Source organism: Chiloscyllium plagiosum, chromosome 16 (assembly GCF_004010195.1).
Source record: "Chiloscyllium plagiosum isolate BGI_BamShark_2017 chromosome 16, ASM401019v2, whole genome shotgun sequence".
Lineage (NCBI taxonomy): Eukaryota > Metazoa > Chordata > Chondrichthyes > Orectolobiformes > Hemiscylliidae > Chiloscyllium > Chiloscyllium plagiosum.
This window is the reverse complement of record NC_057725.1, coordinates 53,377,058-53,401,162: the sequence shown is the minus strand read 5'-3', so window position 1 is coordinate 53,401,162 and position 24,105 is coordinate 53,377,058. Positions and strand designations below refer to the sequence as shown.

The 24,105-nt window shown below is 41.6% G+C and overlaps 1 protein-coding gene and 1 long non-coding RNA gene across 6 annotated transcripts in view; one reads left to right on the top strand and one right to left on the bottom strand.

The window, feature by feature from the left end:
• The window catches only part of LOC122557922 (von Willebrand factor C and EGF domain-containing protein-like), a 326,824-nt gene extending 316,199 nt beyond the window's left edge, over positions 1-10,625 (bottom strand). For all 5 annotated transcript variants that reach the window (XM_043706141.1, XM_043706142.1, XM_043706143.1 and 2 more), the window contains exon 1: positions 10,169-10,625. In XM_043706141.1, the coding sequence (XP_043562076.1) occupies positions 10,169-10,281 (113 nt within the window). In that variant the 5' untranslated portion in view covers positions 10,282-10,625. The remainder of the gene's footprint in view (positions 1-10,168) is intronic.
• Positions 10,626-18,892: 8,267 nt separating this feature from the next.
• The window catches only part of LOC122557921, a 117,227-nt gene continuing 112,014 nt past the window's right edge, over positions 18,893-24,105 (top strand). The window contains exon 1 of the long non-coding RNA XR_006313979.1: positions 18,893-18,981. This is a non-coding gene — a long non-coding RNA (uncharacterized LOC122557921). The remainder of the gene's footprint in view (positions 18,982-24,105) is intronic.

The following is a 24,105-nucleotide window of genomic DNA, read 5'->3' as shown; positions in this document are numbered from 1 at the left end:
AAAGAGTCTGTTGTAGTTAACAAGATATGCTTTATTGTGTGTTAGCAATTAGTAAAAGGGGCTTTTGTTATGCACTGGTAATATCCCTATCTTTGGGCCAGAAAGACTGGGTTCAAGTCCCACCAACCACAGCGATGTGTTATACCAGATTGACTAAAAAACAGCAATTAGTCACAGGTTTTAATGCGATAGATCGTGTTACAGAGACTTTGCGTAGGCATAGGTGTAGGCGTTCGGCGACATTCCTTCAAGATCCTAAGCTGGTCTGCCCTAAGTCCATATGTCATTATCATACTGAGTGGTGTTTATGGACTTCTTCAGTATTCATCTCTCAGAACCATATACAACACACAAAGTGGAAATAACGACATGGAATCTATGATACAGAAATTGGCCAGACAGGTTAAAGTTGTTGTATATGTTTCACATGTTCTTCCTTGAACTCTAATTGAGCTCACGTTAATATCTATACCATTTATTCATATTTCCCTCACACGCTTATTCAGTTTCATTTTAAATGAATGTATGCGATCTGTTCCAACCATTCTCTATGCAGTGATTTACTCTCTAAGTAAAGCATTTTCTCCTGAATTTATTAGTAACTACTTTATATTCATGACCTCAATACTTAGACTCCCCCATAAGGGGGAATAGCATCCCAAGATCTGTCCTGTCAAACCCCTTACATTTTATAAACCTCAATTAGTTGACCTCAATATCTGTCTTCTCTTTTCAAGGAACTAGCCCCAACCTGTTCAGTCTTGCTTGACAACTTTCTCCAGGTTTCTGTATTGTTTTGATATTATGCAAACCTGAATTGTGCATGATATTTTCAACATTTATATAACTAATTCCATGTTAGTTTAATCAAGCTTTTCTGCTTCTAACTTCTACTTTAGAAATAAACAGATTTCAATTGTACTTCTTCTAAGATAGTTTTCTTAATACTGTATTATTTATTACTGAGTATCTGAACACATATGTCAATTCTACTCTCTTCTTTGTGGTTTGGAGTTATTTTCCAAGAAGTAAATGGCTTCTTTATTCCCCCTACAAACACACAGTCAGATTTTTGAACTTAATTTGCCATTTATACACAATCAGCAGGTTCCTGCACATTTTCCTGTGTTTCTGTCACAGTCATGCTCAGTATTAATTACTCCTAATTTGGAGTTGTTTGGAGATTTGGATATGGTGCTCCCAAATCCTGAATCCAAATCATTAAAGTCAATTGTGAACAACAATCACCCCAGTATTGCTTTCTGTGGATTGTCACTTCCCACCTTCTGCATTAACTACGTTTTCTGTTTTGCATCCAGTTTCTCTCCATTCTCTCCTTGTCCCGTGACTCCGTACACATTAATCTTAGTCAAGTCTATCATCCAGTAGTTTACAAACATCTTTCAAAAGTCCAAATGTTATAATGTCCATTATATCATCCTCATCAATTTTGGCTGCCAATTTTTCCAAGAATTCTGAAGTTAAGCAACTTTTTGTTGTTTTTCTTTCAGTGTAGGATTCTTAAGGGGCTTGACCGGGAAAATGCTGAGAGGATGTTTCCCCTCATGGGAAAGTCTAGGACCAGAGACATTAGCTCAGAATAAAGAATGGCCAACTTAATTGAGATGAGGAAGAATTTCTTCTCAGAGGCTTGAGAATCTTTTGAACCCCTTGCCACAGATAGCTGTGGGAGCAGAGTCCTTGTCTATATTTAAGGCTGCGATAAATATATTATTGATCAGTCGGGGAATCAAGGGTTATGGGGAATAGGCAGGAAAGTGGATGGGAGGAATGTTGGATCAGCCATGATCCTATTGAATGGCAGAACAGGCTCGAGGGGCTCTTGACCTATTATTCCTATTTTCATTTATACACGTTTTTCTATTAAATTCTGACGACAGATTGTACTATCGTTCCCTCCAGTGACGTTGAACTAAGTGGTTTAGAATTCCCTGGATTTGTTCTGACATCCTTCTTGAATGTAGGAACAACAGCTGTCTGCAAGTCTTGTCATACTTTTCCCTGTGCCCCCCCTCCCCCCCCATGGCTTATTTTAGTATACATGAATGCAAAAAGGGGCTGTACCATCTTTGTGTTTGTACAATAGATCGTCTTCCTTTCTATTTAAAACTGATCCACACTTTATTGTTGCCCTTTTATTGTTCCTCACCACTGTTGTTAGTATTCCTCATTATTGTCATTTCCACTGGTGTTCCCATCATTTTTGCCCCTTCATTTCTTCAATTGCTGCTGTCTAATTACAATATGGTCCATTACTGTCTCTTCCATTGTTGCCTCCTCCATGACTGTCACTTATATAGAACATAGAACATTACAGCGCAGTACAGGCTCTTTGGCCCTCGATGTTGTGCGCCCTGTCATACTAATCTGAAGCCCATCCCACCTGCACTATTCCATGTACATCCATATGCCTATCCAATGATGACTTAAGTGCACTTAAACTTGGTGATGTACACAAACAATATAGGATTACAGTGAGGTTATAAAACTTAGTCCAACTCACCAACCTTCAACGAAGTTAATATTTCAGAAATTATTCACTTATTAATTTCTATTTGCTCAACAGCAATAAAACAATTTTAAAGCATCAATTAAATTGATCAATCTGGACCTTTTAAAACTACATGGCAATTGTAAGACATTTCTAAAGGGACTTGTTTCCATAGAGTTAATTGTTCTTTTACATGTACTGTTCAACGGATGCCTTGCAGTAAATGTAGAGGGAGTGTAAGCAGGATGTTACTTTATTCTCACTAAGCTAACTTCTCATGTGGCCTGTTTTTATCATCTTTCATGAGCATAGGGACTTGTACAGCCAAGTGTAGGTTGTTTCCATGGACATCCAATACATACCAATCCACATTCCACCACCCAAACAAAGGAATAATTCTAAGATGGAGCCGGGTTTTTTTCCCACAAAAAGGTCAATGGCAATGAACTCAATGGAACTAGCAAAGCTAAAGTCATCAGATTGTTTCATATCCGATGCGGTCAGGACCTGCCCACTCAAATGCATCCTCCTGTTATTGAGCAGACTGCATATTGAATGCTCATTCGTGAAGGAATGCATTCCTCCATAGATCTGCTCAAAGGTGCTCAGGAGAATACACTGCAATTTCGGAAATGAACTTGGGATGTAGCTTCCATATAGCCACTGGGGAGTGACCGTTTTTCCACCTGCTTAGAAATGTTTCCATGCATCTGCTGGGAGATTATTAGGAAGACAAAAGTGATCGGTTCTGCTCCCACTGCAGATTCTGCTCAGTAGATATTGACTCCATCTTCTTTCAGGCAAGTGTCTGAAAGCTACAGACCAGTTTGCTTTTTTTACATTTGACCTGGAGATGAGATTCTAATCCCATATTCATGGTCATCACTAGGACTATCAATTCTCATTACCATAACCTGCCCAATGTCATCCTGATCTCTGCTCCCACACTGATGAAACTGTTGTCCATGCCTCTATTGTCAGTTGACTCTTCCAGAGCAATCCTGACTGGTCCCCCACAGTCTACCCTCCATAGACATCAGAACATCCAAAGCTTTGATGATCATGTCTTAATTCACACCAAGTCCCATTTCCTTCTGACCGCTATGCTTGCTGACTTACATTGGTTCCTAATCAAGCAATGCCTCATTTTTAAAATTCTCTTCTGTGATTTCAAATCCCTCTGTGATCCTCCCTACCTTCATTATCTCCTCTAGCCCCAGAAGACACCACACATCTGTGTTCCTCTAAATCTGGCCTCTTGTGGATCTCCATTTTAAGCACTCCACCATGGGAGGAGGCATTCTCATGGCCCTAAGCTCTGGAATACTGATGCCACATCCTCTCAGATTTCTCACCTGTCTTGAAGACTTTGGTTCTTATTAGGTTCAGTGCTGCAACCAAACGTCCAGTTACTGTATTTCATGAGTGAATCTAGACTGCAAGTATTAGCTTACTATCTACTCACAGGAAACCCACAGCCAGGACATGGCCCTACTGGATGGAGCAGTGGTTAGTACTGCTGCCTCACAGCACCAGGTTCGAATCAGGCGACTATCTGTGTGGAATTTTCACATTCTCCCAATGTCTGTGTGGGTTTCCTCCAGGTGCTCCAGTTTCCTCTCTCAGTCCAAAGATGCGCAGGTTAGGTGGACTAGCCATGCTAAATTACCCACAGTGTTCAGGGATGTGCAAGCTAGGTGAACTAGCCATGAGAAATGCAGTGTGACAGGGATAGGGTAGGGGGAGGGGAGTTGGGTCTGTGTCAGATGCTCTTTGGAGGGACAGCATGACCCTGTAGCTTTTCTAATAGACCAAATGGCCTGCTTGCGCACTTCAGGGATTCTATGATTCTAAACTACTGTCCACAGGCTTCCAATTCTCAACTTTCCAGTAGAAGCAAGATTTCTGGTTTCAGCTTTCCCACATTCACAAAGTCACTGAAGTCAATTCAAACACCTCAGCTGGGGTAGGGAAAGGAAATGAATGGCCAGGACTACAGACCACTGCAGTAGGTGAGGTCAGAGGTAGTCCTGGTGGTAATCACTGCTTAGTACAGTCAAACAAGCTGGTTACATTCATCTTGTTCGAGGCTCAAACATATACAATGGTCTATTAGAAAAGCTACAGGCAAAAATATTGATGATTCAAATCATACTCTAAATCGAAGAAAGCATTTTTCAGACTTCCTTTAAAACGCGCAGATTGGGCATGAGCTCCCTCCTTTAATTAACAGCTCCCAAATACCCCAAAATCTCAGTTACATGGTCAAGGTCACTAACCTTGATGCCCATTGTTAATTACAAATGGTTAACTGAATACCACCCAAGAGATTTGGTGACAGGTTATAATTTTCCGACTGCCTTTCTGAGTCGACACTTTTTTGCTGGACTGGGCCAGCTTCTGGGGGGAAACCAAAACACATCAGAGTGGGAAATAATTGGGCCGCAGCCCCCTTAAGTGGTTTAGTCTGAGAAACGCCACCTCAGTGAGTTTAAAAATCAAAGCAGGCTTCAATTCAATGTTAGTGGACCTTCTTTGGGAGAGTCTGAGACATAACAGTGCATGCTGGCCGATACACTGAAATCACTGAGTGTCACTGGCTGCAGAAAGGTAACAAACACATTTCGAGAGTCGTGTTCTGTGACTTGGACTCGTTAATGGGATGATTAATGAAGCAGGTGGGAAGACAAAGGAACCTCAAGGTCACTTTAGATCAGTGGGGTACAGTGGGACTGAAAGAATCTTTCTATAAGTACTCACGTTCACTGTAACAAACAAAACAGACATGAAGAAAAGGTCATAACTGCACAAAGGTTAACCCTGCTCTTAAATGGTCAGCATCAAGCTATCAGCATCTTTGTAAAGCAGCCGGATTCCAGGGCGAACACACCAAAGTTGTGCTGCAATCATTATTTACTAAACCTAGTGGTGTGGCTGTGCTGACTTAATGGTGAGAGATAAAGAGCTCTATGGTAAGGCAGTGTGTACATGCTGTGCAATAATTTTGCACATACGTTTCAGCCCCAATAATATCACAATGCTCAGCAAAGTACAGTGAAGGAAGTAATTATGCTTGACAGTGTAAGACCACCAGCACGGCAGGATCACCTCATTTACATTACAAGACAGCTTTTACCCGAAGCCAGATAAGGTGCCTGTGTTGTTTGCAAATGCAGTCTATTCTTCTTTGCTCTCTGTCTGCCTGTTCTTCCTTCCCCAGCTGCTGGCAACATCTACACAGGTGAGCTAGCTGAAAACAACATTGTTGCCAAGAGATGGCAGGTTATACCCATTGAAGCTCCATCTTAGAAAGGTGTCAGAGATGGCTCACTTCAAAGTGCTTGAGAGACATAATTGGATTCATGTTCTTTCGGTGTTATTATTTCAATACAGATACTTTGACCAATTCAGTCAACCATGCGTTGAAATAGTGGCACCTAAAGAACACGAGACATGGTTTCCCAATAGATTCATTACTCATCATCTGTCTTACATTCAGCAGCAGGGTTGTTTTGCAAGTGAAGCAAACTCAGAACAGCAGCTTAAGAGTTACTTTCTCCTGTTGTCTCAAGCTTCTCTTCTCACCCAATATCTGCAGTATGAGCTATGGGACCATTGGTAAACAATTTAACAGTAATCTCCCCATGGCCCAAAAGTAGTGAAACACCAGAAATTTAGCAGGTTGGTCAGAATTGGTACAATAAACCTATCTAGAGACTGTACATAAGATTGGGTTGAAACCGACATTAATACTTGGCTTAGAGTACTACATCTGGGAGAAAGTGAGGACTGCATTTGCTGGAGATGAGAATCGAGAGTGTGGTGCTGGAAAAGCACAACAGGTCAGGCAGCATCAGAGGAGCAGGAGAATCAACGTGTCGGGCATAAGCCCTTCATCAGGAATGACAAGTCTCATTCCTGATGAAGGGCTTATGCCCAAAACATCGACTCTCCTGCTCCTCGGATGCTGCCTGACCTGTTGTGCTTTTCCAGCACCACACTCTCAACTTAGAGTAGTCTATCCTTTAATTATGCTCATCTCTTAACACTGAATTAGTACCTAACTAATAGCAGCCAGCACTCAATCATCCCTTGGAATTAAGAACTGCACAATACTGCCAAGCTGCAGAACTGGGGATTCAAAAGTGAGATAAAACAGGATTAAATGGATATATTTTGGCATCAATTAACAGCAGTGAAATGTGGCACTCAATGTGACCAGGACAAAAACCTCAGTGGCATCAAATGTGTAAAGGATTTCACATTTTCTGGGATTCATTCCAGTGGGATTAGCAAGCCCCCTGATTTACTCAGTAATTGTGCACACAATCTGACACTAACCCACACATGTGAAGAAAGTCAAGATCGGTTCCCTGGTTAAGATGCTTCCACTATCATTTGTATCCCCAGAATAGGAATGACAGAAAGTAAGCACACTTTCTGATTACTGCTGGAAACCATGTGTGTGGATGGTGAATGAGGACTGTATTGTGGTTAGTTGTATCCTCCCTCGGTCATCCATCTGATACTGAAAAGTCCAGACTCATAAATATGACAAATAGCCATGAGCACAGTCTATAGGACACTGCTGGAACTGCACCTCAGCAAACATCAACACCGTCAGGAAACTGCAGGTGAAGTTCGCCTGACTAATGCTCATCATCATCTGCAGTTTAAATACCGTACTATATTACAAGAAAATAAACCACATATGAACTAAAGAACTGCAAATTTGTTTCATAAATTTGTCTCAAGTTGTAACTTTCAGTGAACTGTAACTGCAATTGAAATAATAAAAGAAAGTACATACATACGTCAGAGTGCACATGGAAGGTTTTAATTTTATATGCCAAGGTGAATAGAACTGGAGCCTAATCTTTTACACATATTAGTAGATTGTTTTATTTCCAGAAATACACATTATAAAATTCACCTTCAAACCCAACCATCCCCTATCAGTTTCAATCTGTTTCTATTTACAGTCAGAATCCCAAGTTTATGCATACAATTATATTAAATAAAAGTAGCCTTGCATGTTGTTACTCATTGCCTCTTGTTGAGATACTTGCTATACTTTTTTAAAAATCATCATTACATTATATAGTTTCACAATTCAAATGGGATTTCATCCCCCAATCGCAGGGCTACCTGTAGTGATACCGAGGAAGTCTAATTTACATCAGACCAGTGGAGTTGCTTGTGCACAATGGGAGGCCCATTGTAGCTCACCAGATTAAGGGCTGATGATATTAGGTTCCATATCATTTGGCCCTCATGGGAAAGTTTGCCATGACAAATACCTTTGACCACATGGTCTGCACCCTCTGGGAAAAGGAGAGGGTGATTCCTGTCACATTTCCCTGAGCAGACTGTCAAGATAATTTGGTGGAATGTCACATCACCAGAACTTTCCAACAAGCAGCAAGATTGGAACTAGAATTATAATTAGATTTATTGTCACATGGACTTATTGATAGAAATACAGTGAAAAGTGTACATTCTTCAGCACCATGTCAGGTACAAATCCAGAATTTTTAACCAATGCACCAAAAGCAGAACATAAAAAGAAACAGAGACAAGCAAAGGAAAACATCCAGATTTTAAATGCTTATCTCACACCCAGGCCTACCCACAGCCTGGAGTATCCAGTAAGCTTGCAGTTGCTGTCACTACCATCATGCTCCTCAATTGCCACAGGATCCATGGTCATTGCTGTTGCTATCTGCCCTGATCACCGGGAGGAGCCATGTCCGTCGCTCCCGTCCCTGATCACCAGTAGGAGCAGTGTCCATTGCTGCTGCTGCTGCTTTCACATGCCGAAACATGCTTGGCTTGGAGGTAAGAAGAATGGTTCATGCATGCCTGGTCTCTGTGCGCCATCACACGCTGCCCTCGAAGTGGCTGGAGGACGGTACAGACGGTCACTCATCACCTTTGGAACATTCCTTTGCAAAGAAGGTCTGGAGAGAGAGAGGCAGTGGTTTGTGTTGAGGTTCATCCAGAGCAACTCTGTGTGCTCTGCAGGTTGTTCCCAAGACACAGACCGAGACAAACATGGATTGCGCCTAGAAGACTATTATCGCAGTGAAACTCGCTCTTTGGTCTACCCGAACCTTGTTGGTCTTCCAGTCGAAAGACCGATTGCTGCAGACTGACACATCCCGAGGTCCAGGACTATGTACTGAGGAACAAACTAAAGGCGAGAGCAGCTGCCACCAAGGTACAGTGGCGAAAGACTCAGGCCTTTCCGCCAAAATATACCGAAGGTCTGTCCAGGTCTGTCTATCAGATTCCCTCATTCCCTTAAAATGAACATAAATAGTTACCTGCATAAGTAGGAAATGCTTTTTCTTAAAAAACAACTGTAGAGAAACCCTGAGAAGAGTCAAAATTCAAACATTTTGTTTGTTTTCTTTCTTCAAAGACCGTAAAGATATAATTTAGAACCTTTGTACATCCTTATGGATGATTTTGATGAATACATAGTTTTGAAATAAAAACAAATGTTAGGTTCCCTCATCTGCCACAATAAGTGCTGGGGGCGGAGGAGGGGAGAAATGATAGGTAGCAGAGACACTGGTTTATAGCAAATGAGGAGCACTTCTCATTCACCAGAACTCTCAAAATATCAAATTTCACTGTGGATGGTTAAAAGTCACACAACACCAGGTTATAGTCCAACAGGTTTAATTGGAAGCACTAGCTTTTGGAGCGCTACTGCTTCATCGGGTGAAGGACCTGATGAAGGAGCTGCACTCTGAAAGCTAGCGCTTCCAACTAAACCTGTTGGACTATAACCTGGTGTTGTGTGATTTTTAACTTTGTACACCCCAGTCCAACACCGACGTCTCCAAATCACGTTCACTGTGGATGAGTCTTTTGGGCTCCACGACATCTGACACTTCTGAGGCCACAATTCAACATGAATCTGTTGCACTTGGGGCACCCAATATATTAACTCTTTCAAAATGACACCAGCCTCAGAGGTGTGGGGGCTACAATGGGTTTGCCCATTTGACCCAAACTGTCAATCAAAACAAGTGAAAAGCAACCTTACTGAAGCAAAGATTACACATCAGAAATTCACCTCACAGCTCAGGTCAGTTATAATCAGTCGCACAATTCCAAAAAAGGGACAGAGGTTATGAACACTTACACCCCCAACAGAATGACCACACATCACTTAATTCGCCATGTTGTGCCATGTAATAATTGTCTACAAACCCAAAGCAAACATGGAATTAAAACGAAGTCGCCTGTGCTAAAACACATGAAGTGGCACAGCCCTGGAATTCAATTGGGAGACTTCACAATTCGAGTTGCAATTACATATTGGGTACATTTTACCTTACGACCCTCGCTTATACCCACATTTAACAAAAAACAATGGAGATTTGCAGTGAGGACCATGTCCCTTTAAGAGCTACAGGTAAACCTGTGACTTAACGCAGAGAGAGCCTGGCCAATGTCAACAGGTTAACAGAGACAAATTCGAGTTGCACATTTTTTGTTTTGGTTCCGTAGGTCGGAATAAAATGCTCTGCGCTGAGTTAAATGAGCCCTCATTAAAAGTAGGGAACAGACTGAAATCAGCGCGACCTGGCTGCTGCTGATACGAGGGTTTGATATGAATGAAAATGAGCGAGGGTCTCTCACCTCTGCATGGCGGTGCTGTAGTTTTTCTGAACTCCTCGCTTCCTGCCCGTATAGACCCTGCCATCAGCTCCCAGCACACACAACAGCACACACAGCGTCTTCAGGCCAATCATAATTGCACAGAGAGAGAGCCGAGCTCCTGCCGAACCCACTGCCCCTGACCGGGATCCAGCTCAACTCAACGATCCTCTGAGTGCAGCTTTGCTCCCCCGGGCGGGAGCGCTCTCGACTCTCCCGTCCACTCAATGGGAAGGCTGCCCCTGCCTGGAGGAGCCGGCTGGTGGGAGGAGAGGAAAGTTCTGAACCCAGCCTTCAGCCAGCAAGGAGGAGGTGTGGAGATTCCATGCCCTCACACGGCGGGGGGAGGCAAAGTCCCTGTGCTCACAGTGACTGGGGAGTGGTCTCTGCCCCCCACTGGGAGGGAGTGTGGAATCTCTGCTCCCTTCACTATTATTGTTCTCACTGCAGTGCACCCAGTGAGTGTTAGACTGCGATGTGGGGTGAGTGGGGCGGCTGTTCTGTTTGCCCCTGCGGCCGCAGGAGTCATGTATCACCTTTCATACATTAAAATAGTGACGGATTTTCTGAAGTCCTTCGCTGGCCTCAAAGAATGTGTTCTCGGAGGTGTGAAGGTCATGGCCACTTTGGGCATTGGAGATTGCAAGGCAATACTGTAATTCTGTTTGCCAGAACCCTTCCCACTTCCTTTACATTTTGTTCCATGGCATCTTTTTGTTTTGTAATCTCAAGCTCTAACTTATCCTGGACCTTCCCTTCAATGTCTCAGCCCGCTCCTGAATTCCCCCATCCCCCACCTTCAGCTTTCAATGGCATAAAACCTGTCTCATTTCTACCTGCCTTCAGTTCTGAAGAAGTCACATGTGACGTGAAAGTTAACTCTGTTTCTTTCTCCACAGAGGCTGCCAGACCTATTGAATATTTTTGACACTTTCTGTTTTATTCCCTTTCTCACATTTGGGATCACTGCTCAGAAAGGCTGTTTCTGGGGGTGTTCTGATCTCGTGGCTTCATTTACATGGCCATGACCTTCACATAGATGGAGTCTCTGCCTCCAGTTGGCAGTGTCTATAGTAAAATCTTTTTTTTACACTGGGAAGAACTCTCTTGCCCAGATCCTGAAAACTTCTGTCCTCAGTTGGAAAGTCTGCATTGACACTAGGTAGAGAGGTCTACAATCACACAGTTGAGCTTTGCTGAGCCAGCTCCCTTCTTTGTCAGTGTGGAGTTTGCACATTCTTCCCGTGTCTGTGTGGGTTTCCTCCGGGTGCCCCGGTTTCCTCCCACAGTCCAAAGATCTGCGGGTCATGCTAAATTGTCCATAGTGTCAGGTGCATTAGTTAGAGGGAAATGAGTCTGGGTGGATTACTCTTTGGAGGGTTGGTGTGAACTTGTTGGGCTGAAGGGCCTGTTTCCACTCTGTAGGGAATCTAATCTAGTCTAAAGATGGTTGGTCCCAGACTGTGCCCACATGTGTTAACTTTAAGAAGCCAAAGTGCATTCAGCCTGGATGAGAACCCACAGTTGTTGTGCAGCCATGTAGTTCAAGGAGAACATTGCTCAGTAGCCATTGGAATCCATCTAAATGCCATTTTTCATCCATAACCCTTATCTTTATCCTTAATCTCAATATTAACACAATCCAACACCCACCTCGCTTCCCTTACAAACGCTGAACTTTATTGCTGGTCACCCACAGACCCCAGGTTATTTTCAACCCCAGTCTCCAGTGTGGAACCTAATCCCTTTATGCCTGCCTTTTGAGGATCTGCTTTGCCTTACGCTGATATTTTCACCAGAATTAACAAGACAAATTGAAACCTGCAATTTATGCATGCTTCTGCCAAGCTTAAACAGCAATCGCTGGCTCTTTCATAGTTCCATCAATATTCTTCTTTACATTGCCTCACTGTGTCTCAACTGAAATTGAGCTTCCATAGTTCCCCTGCACATATGACAACTTCTGGAAAAACATTTCTTAACCTCATATTTTCTCCAAAACTGATTCTAACTGAAGGGAGTTCACCGAGCATCTGGACCAGATTCATGCATGAAAAAGCAGTTGTTGCTAAATAAACAGTTCTTTCTGACTTCAGCCTCTGACTGTATATTTTCTAGTTACCTGATGAAGGAGCAGCGCTCTGAAAGTTAGTACTTGCAATTCAACCTGTTGGACTATAACCTGGTTTTGTGTGACTTTTAACTTTGACCACCCCAGTCCATACCATGTAATATTCCTGTAAAACCTCCAACTGTAATATTGCTGTGAAACAAAGATTTCTCATTCGATTCAATACATGTTCTGAATGTAATGTGAGATAGGAGAACTCACCTCAGAGACACACGAGCATCCTTTTCATAAGCAGTTAGTTCAACAAAGCTGAAAATAGATTGCAGACAGAGTCAATCTTGTTGGTAGAACTGAAACACAGGACAGGAGGAAGATGGCTAACCTGCAGATTGCTACTTTCAGTAAGGTTATAATTTTCAATGCTATGCTCCTTGCTCAAGGGCACTCACCCTAAAATGTACATTCAGTATATCTAACTCAGTTTGTGCTGATCCATCCAAAGTATTCATTTAAGCTTAATAAGTTTAGTTCTAGCAAGGGAAAAACAGATCCAACAAGTTTCTGATATGTGCGCTACAGCAGGAATTGAGCAAACTAACAGAGTTGCTCTGCTGTTTCTATTGCTAACTAATTCTGCCAAAATGTCTAGGATATGTTAACATTCTAAACAACCATTGGCTTTTCCAATTCAATAATTCCTGGGCAGTGGTCTTGAAACAATCAAAAGGAATACATCTGGGCTAGATGACCATTGTCACAGTCAGACTATACAGTATGTTAAATGGATTAGTCACATTCGCCTCAGATGAATGAATGCTACCAAGAGATGCCACAAACTGCAATTTTCACCAACTAACATTAGGAGGACAACTTCAGTGCTTATAACCTTAGTTTCTCTCTAAACTTAATAATTATTAGATCTTGATTTTTTGAACTTCAGGTAATGAAAATCTTGTTTTCGTTCAAGTCCTTTAGATCTTATTTCTTCCTGTTCATCAGCAGATAAATCATTAGGTGCCAACTTCCACCTTTGGTCACTCCAACAATAATTTTTGTTTGCCCTTGATTAAATTACTTGCATGTGAATATGTAAGGTATTGTTAGTAAGTTTGCAATGACATCAAAATTGGTGGTGTAGTAGAAAGCGAGGAAGGTACAACAGAATCTTAATCAGATGGGCCCATGGTTCAAGGAGTGGTGGATAGAGTTTACCTTAGATAAATGAAAGGTGCTGCATTTTGGAAAGGCAAATCAGGGCAGGACTTATACACTTAATGGTAAGGTCCTGGGAAGTATTGTCGAACAAAGAGACCTTGGAGTGCTGGGTTATAGTTCCTTGAAAATAGAGTCACAAGTAGATAGGGTAGTGAAGAAAGAATTTGGTACACTTACCCTTATTGGTCAGTGTATTAGTTTGGGAGGAGACGGGAGGTCATGTTGTGGCTATACAGAAGATTGATTAGGCCACCTTTGGCATACTGTGTTCAATTCTGGTTTCCCTACTATAGGAAAGATGTTTTGAATTTTGAAAACGTTCAAAAAAAATTTATGAGGATGTTGTCAGGGTTTGAGCTAATTGGAGAGACTAAATAGTCTGGGATAATTTTCCCTGGAGTGTCCGAGGGAGTGGGATTACCTGATAGAAGTTTATAAAATCATGAGGGGCATGGATAAGATGATTAGCCAAGGTCTTTTTCCCGGAGCAGGGATGTCCAGAACTAGAGGGATGGGTTTAAGGAGATAGAGGAAAGATTTGAAAGAGACCTGAGGAGCAACTTTTTTCATGCAGAAGCTGGTGCAGGTATGGAATGAACTGTCAGAGGAAGTGTACAAATACAACTTTTAAAGGGGATCTGGATGTGTACATGAATAGAAGGGTTTAGAGTGATATGCAGGCAAATGGGACTAGATTAGTTTAGGATATCTGGTTGGCACAGATGAGTAGGTCTGAAGTATCTGTTGCCATGCTATACATCTCTATGACTCTATCAGTTGTTGGCTTTGCAATCTCCCTTGATCTCAAGTTTTATTCCCATATTTCTCCAACATTAAAACTGCTTCCTTCGAACTGTTCTCCCTTCATTCTAAATACTTGTTTTCCTTGAAGACTTCTCTATCATGTACAAGTCTATACAGGACTTGAATACTGTTCCCATACTGTGTTGTTCACATCTGAACAAGATCCATGATAAAGTTAGTTGTTTGAGAGGCATTCCCTTTCCTTTGAGTTCCCAGAATACCGTCTACATTTCAAGTTTTCTTGTCCCTCTCTTGAATGTCTACTGCAACGACCATTGATTTTCTGAACATTTTTGCCTTGTTCCTTCTAAACATAAAAAGAAACATCTGATAATTCTCTTTTTTCCTTCCTATGCCTTCAATTGTATTGAGATTAAGGTGCATTGCATACACAACTCATTCTTTCCCTCAAATCCAAAGCAGCTTGCCTCCCAGGGTCTTTCCTCTACAATCTTCAAGCTTCTAGAAATGTAAGCCTGATATTATTTAATCACTACCTCCTGACTAATTTTATTTTCTCTCCCACTTAATAAAAATTAATATACAATGCATCTTCAAAGACGTTGATGGTGCAGTGACAGTATCCCTACCTTTGTCCAGAAGGTCTGGGTTCAAGTCTCGTCTTCTCCAGAGGTATGTCATATCATCTTCGGTCAGGTTGATTGAAAATACCTATAATAAATTTCTCCCTCTGAGAGAATCAATTTGGTAGGTCTCCTTCTGCATTTACTGTTCAGAGTATCTTGGAATTGTTTCAAGGAATAATGTTTATTCCTGGTGCCACTGTCAGTTAGATCACAGTCCCCACAGGGCATAACTCACACAGCTGAATATAGCTGAAAGAATTATAAATTTCTGAAGGCTTTTTGATGGTAGGGAATCGTGGTTTGCTACTCTGAAAATAAACGGCCCGAATCGAGATTGCAGTGGAATGAAGAGCAGACATATTAGGTGGGTGCAACAGTCAATACATATTTCTATTGTCGAAAAGTGTGGCACTGGATAAGCAGAGCAGGTCAGCCAGAACCAGAGGAGCAGGAGAGTCAACATTCGGGCATAAGCCCTTCATCATTCCTGATTAATTTACTGCAGAAATAGCTGATACCATTACTTAAACAAATTGTAATGTCAGTTCTACGGTTCTTGCTCCCACATGGCAGAAACCTGCCTTTCTGTTATCGGTGTGACACGGGGAATTGGCACTAAAAACAGTTCATTGGATCAGAAGCATTTCAAATATTTCTATAAGTGTCTGAGGTGGATGGATCCAATCCAAACCAAAAGCAGAAATTGTTGGAAAAGCTCAGCAGGTCTGGCAGCACCTGTGGAGAGAAATCAGAGTTAATGTTTCAGGTCCCTTCTGGCATCTGCAGTCAATTCAGTTTTAAATAGATCTAATCCAATCTTACGTTTCTCTACAATGCAACTTTCACTTGAAGTGGGGATCTTGTGTAGACTTTTGTATCTCTTGTTGGAGTTTGCAATAGAATACAGTCATTAGATCGGAAATGTTTCTCTCTTCGCTGAAGCTGCCAGACCTTGCTGAGTGATTCCATCACGTTTTCTTTTGTCCTTATTTCAGATTTGCAGCATATGCAGCAGGTGACTTTTTTTTTGTGAGTGTTTGGACTTTGGGATAAGTACAAGATCCAGCTCGACATGATGTCCCTATGGTAGAGAAGTTTGTTTGTGCTCAATGCCTTGCCTCAGGATACAATAATGGGCACTTCAGTGGCATTTCAGAGGGTGCCAGTGAAAGCTATACCATATACAAGGCTGAGAAGCAAACCACATTAGTGAAAATTTAAATGGTTAAAAATGAGGTAAAGAAAATTAGGTGAAAATTATGGAAAATTATGGAAAACACCTTTGAGAGTTCCTTGTTCCCATGTTATATGTAATTACACACAATGGGAGGACAATAATTGAATCCTCCACTCTGTTACAATTAATAATTACTACAGCCAGACAGCTGAAAGGAGAGCAGATACCAGCCAGAATTTATTTAATATTTAAACAGCTCAGTGGATTAGTTTGGGAGAAGCAAAGTTACCAATATTCTTGATTTTGATTACTACTGTCACAACCCACTTGGTAAATCCACAAATACCTGAGCCCCACTCCTTCCAGAGGGCTGTTACAAAAATTCAAGGGTTAATCAAATTACTCAAAATCCACAGATTTTTCTGTTGGATAAACCCAGGTGAACAGAAATCACTAACCAACTTTCTGTACTTAACAAGAAACCACTACATAATGCAAAGAAATCATTACTTCACTGCAAGGAAAGAGAGAGATGCTGTAAGGATTGGCAGATGGAGTTTAATTTAGGTAAATGTTTGGGGCTGCATATTGGAAAGGCAAATCAGGGCAGGACTTACACTCCTAATGGTAAGGTCCTGGGGAGTGTTGCTGAACAGAGAGACCTTGGAGTGCAGGTTCATAGTTCCTTGAAAGTGGAGTCACAGGTAGATAGGATAATGAAGAAGGTGTTTGGTATGCTAACCTTGGTTGGTCAGTGCATTGAGTATAGGAGTTGGGAGGTCATGTTGCAGCTGTACAGGACATTGGTTAGGCCCCTATTGGAATGCTATGTTCAACTCTGGTCTCCCTGATAGAGGAAGGGAGTTGTGAAACTTGAAAGGGTTCAGAAAAGGTTTACAAGGATGTCGCCTGTGTTGTAAGGGTTGAATTATAGGGTTGTTTTCCCTGGTGCGTCAGAGGCTGAGGGGTGACCTTATAGAGGTTTATAAAATCATGAGGGGCATGGATAAGGTAAATAGACAAAGTCTTTTCCCCAGGTAGAGGAATCCAGAACTAGAGGACAAAAGTGTAAGGTGAGGGGGAAAAGATTTTAAAGGGATGTAAGGGGCAACTTTTTCATGCAGATGGTAGTGTATGTGTGGAATGAACTGCAAGATGAAGTGGTGGAGGCTGGTATGATTGCAACATTTAAAAGGCACCTAGAAGGGTAAATGAATAGGAAGGGTTTAGAGGGATATGGTCCAAATGCTGGCAAATGGGACTAGATTAATGTAGGATATCTGGTCGGCAAGGACGAGGTGGACCAAAGGAGCTGTTTCGTGACACCTCTGCTGTGACACCTCTCCACCAGCACTCCTCCCAAAAAGGCGCCTCACCACCACAAACATCTTCTTCACTACTCACAACAAATTACAATTCGTATTAATGTTCAACGCCGACTCTTTCAGACATAGAACACATTATGCTGTGCAATGTACATCTCTATGACTCTATAGAGGCTTTTGTATGACAGTTCATACAAAGACTGTCAACGTGCCCAGGAACCAAAGGGCAGTTGTCATACTGATCACTCCTGACCCACACTACTAGCCCTGGTTAAAAAAAACAATCAAAAGCCTGTCACTGTTACAGCAAAGCTGCCCCAAAATCACACATCCAGTCTTCTCCAGGATCTTTCTCCATCACTTGACCAAAGCAACGATGTAAAACAACTCACAATGAGTTCCAGTAATTTGTTTAAAACTGCAACGTCTCCCTCCACAGTCTGCTTCGGTTTAAAGCAGGTGTCCTTTTCCCTTTTCGGTTCGCAGCAGGTTCTGCTGGTCAAATGATGGTGTGGACATTGCATAGGTCCATTTGATAACGCCTCTGTAGATGAACAGTCTGCCATTGCTCATTGCTGCCTCAAAAATGAAAAATGTGAGGAGTTGTCAGAGGACAGGAAATCCACCTTTAAGCTAAAGAAAGAATAGTAAGAAAGATGGAAGTTGAGGGTAGTGTTGCGGGCTGATGTGTTTCCAAAGATATTGTAAATAGTTTTGGAACATACAACAAAGCTTTGAGATGATTTTTGTTAATTCCACATCTCTCCCCCAACCCCATGCTGTGTTTTGTTATTCCTGCAATGGTCAGAATTGACTAACTCCCACCAACCACACCAACAGTCTATATATGAGATGAGTTACCTTTGATTTCTAACTGTCCCTTTTGTGCCCTGCACCATCACAAATGACACATTTGGGAAAGAATGCACCTTCCTCTGTGAGAATATTACATATGCATTCAATTATATGACATAGCTATCCTTATAAAACAAGGTATCAATTAATTCTCATTCCAGAGGAGAACTGTTGTTATGTATCTGGTATAAAGCTACATGCATTTCCTGTCCACTGCACTTCATAATTTATCATTGGACGACATTGATCGGGGGTGCAGGACAGTATAATTGTGGGTGTGAATTTGGAATAATGTGAAGTATGGCAATAATTAAGAATAACAATGCCTTATATATAGACTCACATTTCTCTCAGGAGTGTTAGCTTTTCTGCAGATATTCTGCAGATCAGAGTTCTGATTACATTAGATACTACAGAATATACCTTAATGAGAATTTAATGGATCTGGAATTCCATCTTGTGTGCAACTAAAGGATAGATTTACCCCAGCCAGACACAGCTAGTTACTGACTAATGAGGCCATGCTACTGACCCATTTCTATCAAGATGTGAAACAGCTCTTTGTGCTGAATCAGAAACATAGAACTAAGCTGCTGTGACACCTCTCCAACAGCACTCCTCCCAAAAAGGGGCCTCACCACTACAAACATCTTCTTCATTACTCACAACAAATTACAATGCGTATTCATGTTCGATGCTGACTCTTTCACTTTATGCTGTGCAATGCAACCAACTCTGTCTGCCCAACTGAGACGGCTGAGGTAAGCTGGGTATCATTGTACTGATAGTACTGAGGGAGCTGAGTGAACAATGGGATCAGGCATCAGTGTCCCCGCTCCTTCTGATCCAACCAAAACCAGTGCCATGGCTGCCTGGTTTAATTTATTATAACAGTCTGAAGAAGAGTCCTGAAGCACCACTGCTTAGGACACCAATGGTCAAACATGGAAATTGTGATGGGCTTTTGTGCCATTGCAGGAATAGCCTGATTTCAAACTTTAGAAAAAAAATCATTCCCTCAACTGTTCCTTCGCGGGGTGCTCTCTGCTTATTGTCCCCAGTCTGATATGGCTTCAAGCTCTTCCATCTGTGAGTGCTGGCTATCCTTTTTCAGTACTGAGTTGGAATACTCTGAGGCAAGTAGTGGGCAAAAGATGTCTTCTCACTGTTGTCTGTCCATCACCCAATCAATTTTATTTCCAATCTGTTACAAATGTTTCAAAAGGGCACATGCAGATGTGCTTTTCAGACACCGCTCTTGTGTTTCACCTTCTGTTACACATACAAAATAATCTGCAAGGTTTTGACCTTCAGCTTGAAGCTGACAAGAACATGCCAATCTATAAAAGAGCACTTGATTAGATTTCAAACTTGGAAAGGATAAAGTCGTTATTTACTCAGTAACAATTACTTGTACCTTTTTAAAAAATGCACCTTCCTCTGTGAGAATATTACATGTGCATTCAATCATATAACATATCTGTCCTTATAAAACAAGGTATCAATTACTTCTCATTGCATAGCAGAATTGTTGGTATATTTATCTGGTATAAATCTGCGTGCAATTCCTGTCCACTGTGTTTCATAATTTATGATTTTGTAGATCATAAGTTGTAAAAATGCATGACTCAAGTTTTGTCTATTTGAAAAACAGATGTAAACATAATTGAAGAGTCAGGATAGGTAGACATCAAATGCAGTGATTTCACTTAGGGAGGTATGAGCAAGGATGTATTAAGCACACGCAACTACAATGAAGTATGTTAGAAGAGCAAAGCAAATCTATAAGTTAAAGAGTTAATTAAATCGATTAAATTGTTCTGAAGGTTTTTCAAAATCATTTCATCTTTGTTTTCTTCGTAAATGAAATGTTGAAACAAAGTTTGTTGCACTTGAAGACATAGAGTCACACAGCATGGATCATTAAATATTTCACAATAACATTACTAAATGAAATGTTATTATTACAGAATTGTTATGATGACATTTGGCCCACCATGTCTGTACCAGCTCTCCAATGAGCATTGTGACTTTGAGCCTTTTACTTACCTTTTCTCCATACCCTCGCACATTGTTCATAGAGTCATATGAATAATGACTCCATAGACCCTTCAGCCCAACCAGTCCATGCCAACCACAATCCCAAACTAAATTAATCCCACAAAGGCTGCATCTCAAATAATTACCGAACACCTCTCTTGAATATCTCAATTGAATCTGCATCCAGGCAGTATATTCCAGGCCACATTGTGGGAGAATTTTATTCTTCATCACAAAACATTTACAAATCATTTTAAATCTGTGCCCTCTGGTTTCAATCCTTTTATGAGCAGAAACTGTTTCTCCCTCTCTGTGCTATCCAAACCTCCTTGCTCTTGTTCTCTATGTCTCATTTAATAAAGTCCAGAGTACCTCATGCTTTATTAACTGCTCTCTTCCTCTGTCCTGCTGCATTCTCTGCTCCTGTACCCTTTATCTTATATTGTCTGTTCTATGTTCTTCTGACCAAAATGTATCACCCCCACGCTTCTAAAACTCAGTTATAAGCTATCATGATGCTATTTAAAGAAGATGAGCACGACCGATCTCATAGTTTCCGTATCAAGATATACTCCTCAATTAACACACCCAGATGCAGATTTTCTGTCCATTTAGTTCATTGCTGTTTATGTGACGCTGCTATGAGCAAATTGGTGGCCAAATGTGTCCATGCCACAACAGGAGCTACACTTTCAAAGTAGTTCATTGGCGAAATAACATTTCGGAATAAAACAGAATGTAAAGAGCATTTATGAATATAGTGAAAAAGAAGGGAGTATCTAAAGAAAATGTTAGTCCTTTAGAAGCAGAAACAGGTTAAATGATTGTGGGGAAGAAGGAAATGGTAAAAGCATTGAACAAATATTTAGTGTTTGTTTTTACAGCAGAAGATTCAAAATTCATTCCAGATACAGATAATAAATAGGGGCTAAGAAGTATGAGGAAATTACTATACCTGGCACATCAGAAGATAGTTGTGGTTGTTGAAGGAAAGTCATCTCAGGATATCCCTGCAGGAATTCCTTGGGGAAGTGTCCTAGGCCCAGCCATCTTCAGCTGCTTCATCAATGATCTTCCCTCCATCATTACTGGGATATTTGCTGTTGATAGTACAATGTTCAGCACCATCTGTGCCTCCACAGACACTGAAGCAGTCCATGTTCAAATGCAACAAGACCTGGACAATATCCCAGCTTGGGCTGGCAAGGGGCAAGAAGCATTCACGGTAGACAACTGCCAGGCAATGAGAGATTATCTAAACATCACCTCTTAGCATTCAGTGATGACCACTATCAACAGCCTGGGCCTTACCATTGACCAGAAACTCAACTGGACTCACCATATAAATACAGTGAAAACACAAGCAGGTCAGAGGCTAGGAGTACTGCAGTGAGTAAGTCAACTCCTGATCCCCCAAAGCATGTCCACTATCTGCAAGGCACAAGTCAGGAGCATCACAGCATATTCTCCACTGGGAGAAAGTGAGGACTGTAGATGCTGCAGATCAAGTTCGAGAGTGTGGTCCTGGAAAAGCACAGCAGGTCAGGCAGCATCCGTGGAGCAGGAGAATTGACATTTCGGGCATAAGCCCTCACTCCTGCTCCTCGGATGCTGCCTGACCTGCTGGGCTCCCCCCATATTCCCCACTGGCCTGGATATGTAAGGTTCCAACAAAACTTAAGAAGCTTGATACCACTTAAGATAAAAGCAGCCCACTTGATCGGCATCACATACACAAACGTTCACCCCATCTATCATTATAGCACTGTGTACTATCTACAAGATACACTGCAGAAATTCGCTGAAGCTCCTTAGACAGCACCTTCCAAAACCACAACCATTTCCATCTAGAAGGACAAGGGCTGCAGATACATGGTTATACCCCCTCCAAGTCACTGTATCGTCGTTCCTTCACTGTCCCTGGGTCAAAATCCTCCCTAAAAGCATTGTGGATCCAGCTACAGCACATGGACTGCAGTAGTTCAGGAACCATCTTCCCAAGGGCAACTAATTTCATATCTCACGTGTGAATTTAAAAAAAAAGAAAAATATTGTATCAGAGAAACCTGAGGGACTAAAATTTGCCAAATACTTGGGTCTTGGTGGCTTAAATCCTGGGGTTCTAAAAGCAGAGATATTGGATGCACTAGACATGATTTTCCAAAATTAAGCGGGATTGGGAACAGTTCCATCAAATTAAAAGTTGGCAAATGTTACATCACTTTTTCGGGAAGGCAGGAGAGAAAAACATGGAACTACAGGCCAATTCACCGAAACCTTAGTTGTTGAGAATCTGATGGAATCTACTACTGAGTTTTTAACGCTACATGTTTAAAAGTACAGACTGATAAGAACAAGTCAGCATGGTTACTAAAGGGCAATGCTGTTTGACAAATATATTGGAGCTTTTTGAGAATGTAACTAGTAAGATAAATAAAGGGGGAAACCATTAAAACCAGTATATCTGGTTTTGCAACGGTCATGCGATAAAGTGCTGTACAATGTATTAGTAGCCAAAATAGGACACATAAAATTGGGGAAAACATTAGCATGGATAGATGATTGTTTAAAGGACAGAAAACAGACAGCGAGCATAAACTTGGCATTTTTAAGTTGTCAAGTAATAGGTAGTGGATCGCCATAAGGGCTGTCCTCAGTTGTTGACAATTCATGTAAATGACTAAGAAGAAAAGGCAGAGAGTCATTTCCACTGATGATACAAAGCCAGGTGGAAATTAAGCAGTGAGGAGGACACAACAAGAGAAGTAGACAGGTTAGGTAAATTGACACAATGTAGTGAAATGTAGATGTTGTACAGTATCATGTTAAATTACACACTCACTCATCATCTAAGGAGATAAGTGAAAATATTTTCGCAAATTTGTGACTATTGATGTTCAAAGGGTTTGTATGTACTCATTCAAGGAATACCAATGGTGATTCAAGAAATTAAGAAAGCGACTGGCAGGTTGGCCTTAATTGCAAGGATATTGGAGCACAGTCTTACGACAACTGTCCTTGGTTTTGGCATGGTCACATCTGGAGTACGATATGCAGTTTCAGCCTTCACATTTAAGAACACATATACTAACAATGGAGGCCACAAACACAGCTCACCAAATTAATCCCTGGCATGAGGCAGGGCTGATGGGATGGGGGGAATGGGGAGGCGGGGGGCAGGGGGTGTGTGGTGGTATTTGGGAAGGTGAACGGATTGAATCCATATTCTCAGGAGGTGACCTCACTGAAATGTATAACAAAAGGTTTGATAAAAAAGTCATCAAGGGATTTTGTTTTGGTGAGGGAGATTAACATGTGGGCTGGGGTTTTAGTGGGGACAGGTTCAGATTGAGGAAACTATCAACTGGGACTGAGAGACGGAGATATTGCTTCACTCAAAGTTTTGTGAGTCTTTGGAATTCCCTGCCTCCATTACTTACGACAGTTAGGGGTAGGACGAACAGATTTTATAACTGAAGTGGGCACATAGTGGAGTTGAAGTATAAAACCTGCTGAGATTGTATCGAATGACACAGTAGGCAAGACCAGCTTTATTGTCAATGCCTGCTTCTATCTCTTGTGTTCCTGCATATAAATAGAACTCCTTTTGTTTAACCATGCTGGCACAATGGTTTTACAGCATGCTAGCTGAGCAACTACTAAAAAGATATACTACTAAACTTCCATATCCGCCACAGATTCACCTGCACCTCCACACACATCATCTATTGCATCCTCTGCACCCGATGTGGCCTCCTCTATATTGGGTAGACAGGCCGGCTACTTGCGGAGTGTTTCAGAGAACACCTCTGGGACACCCAGACCAACCAACCCAACCACCCTGT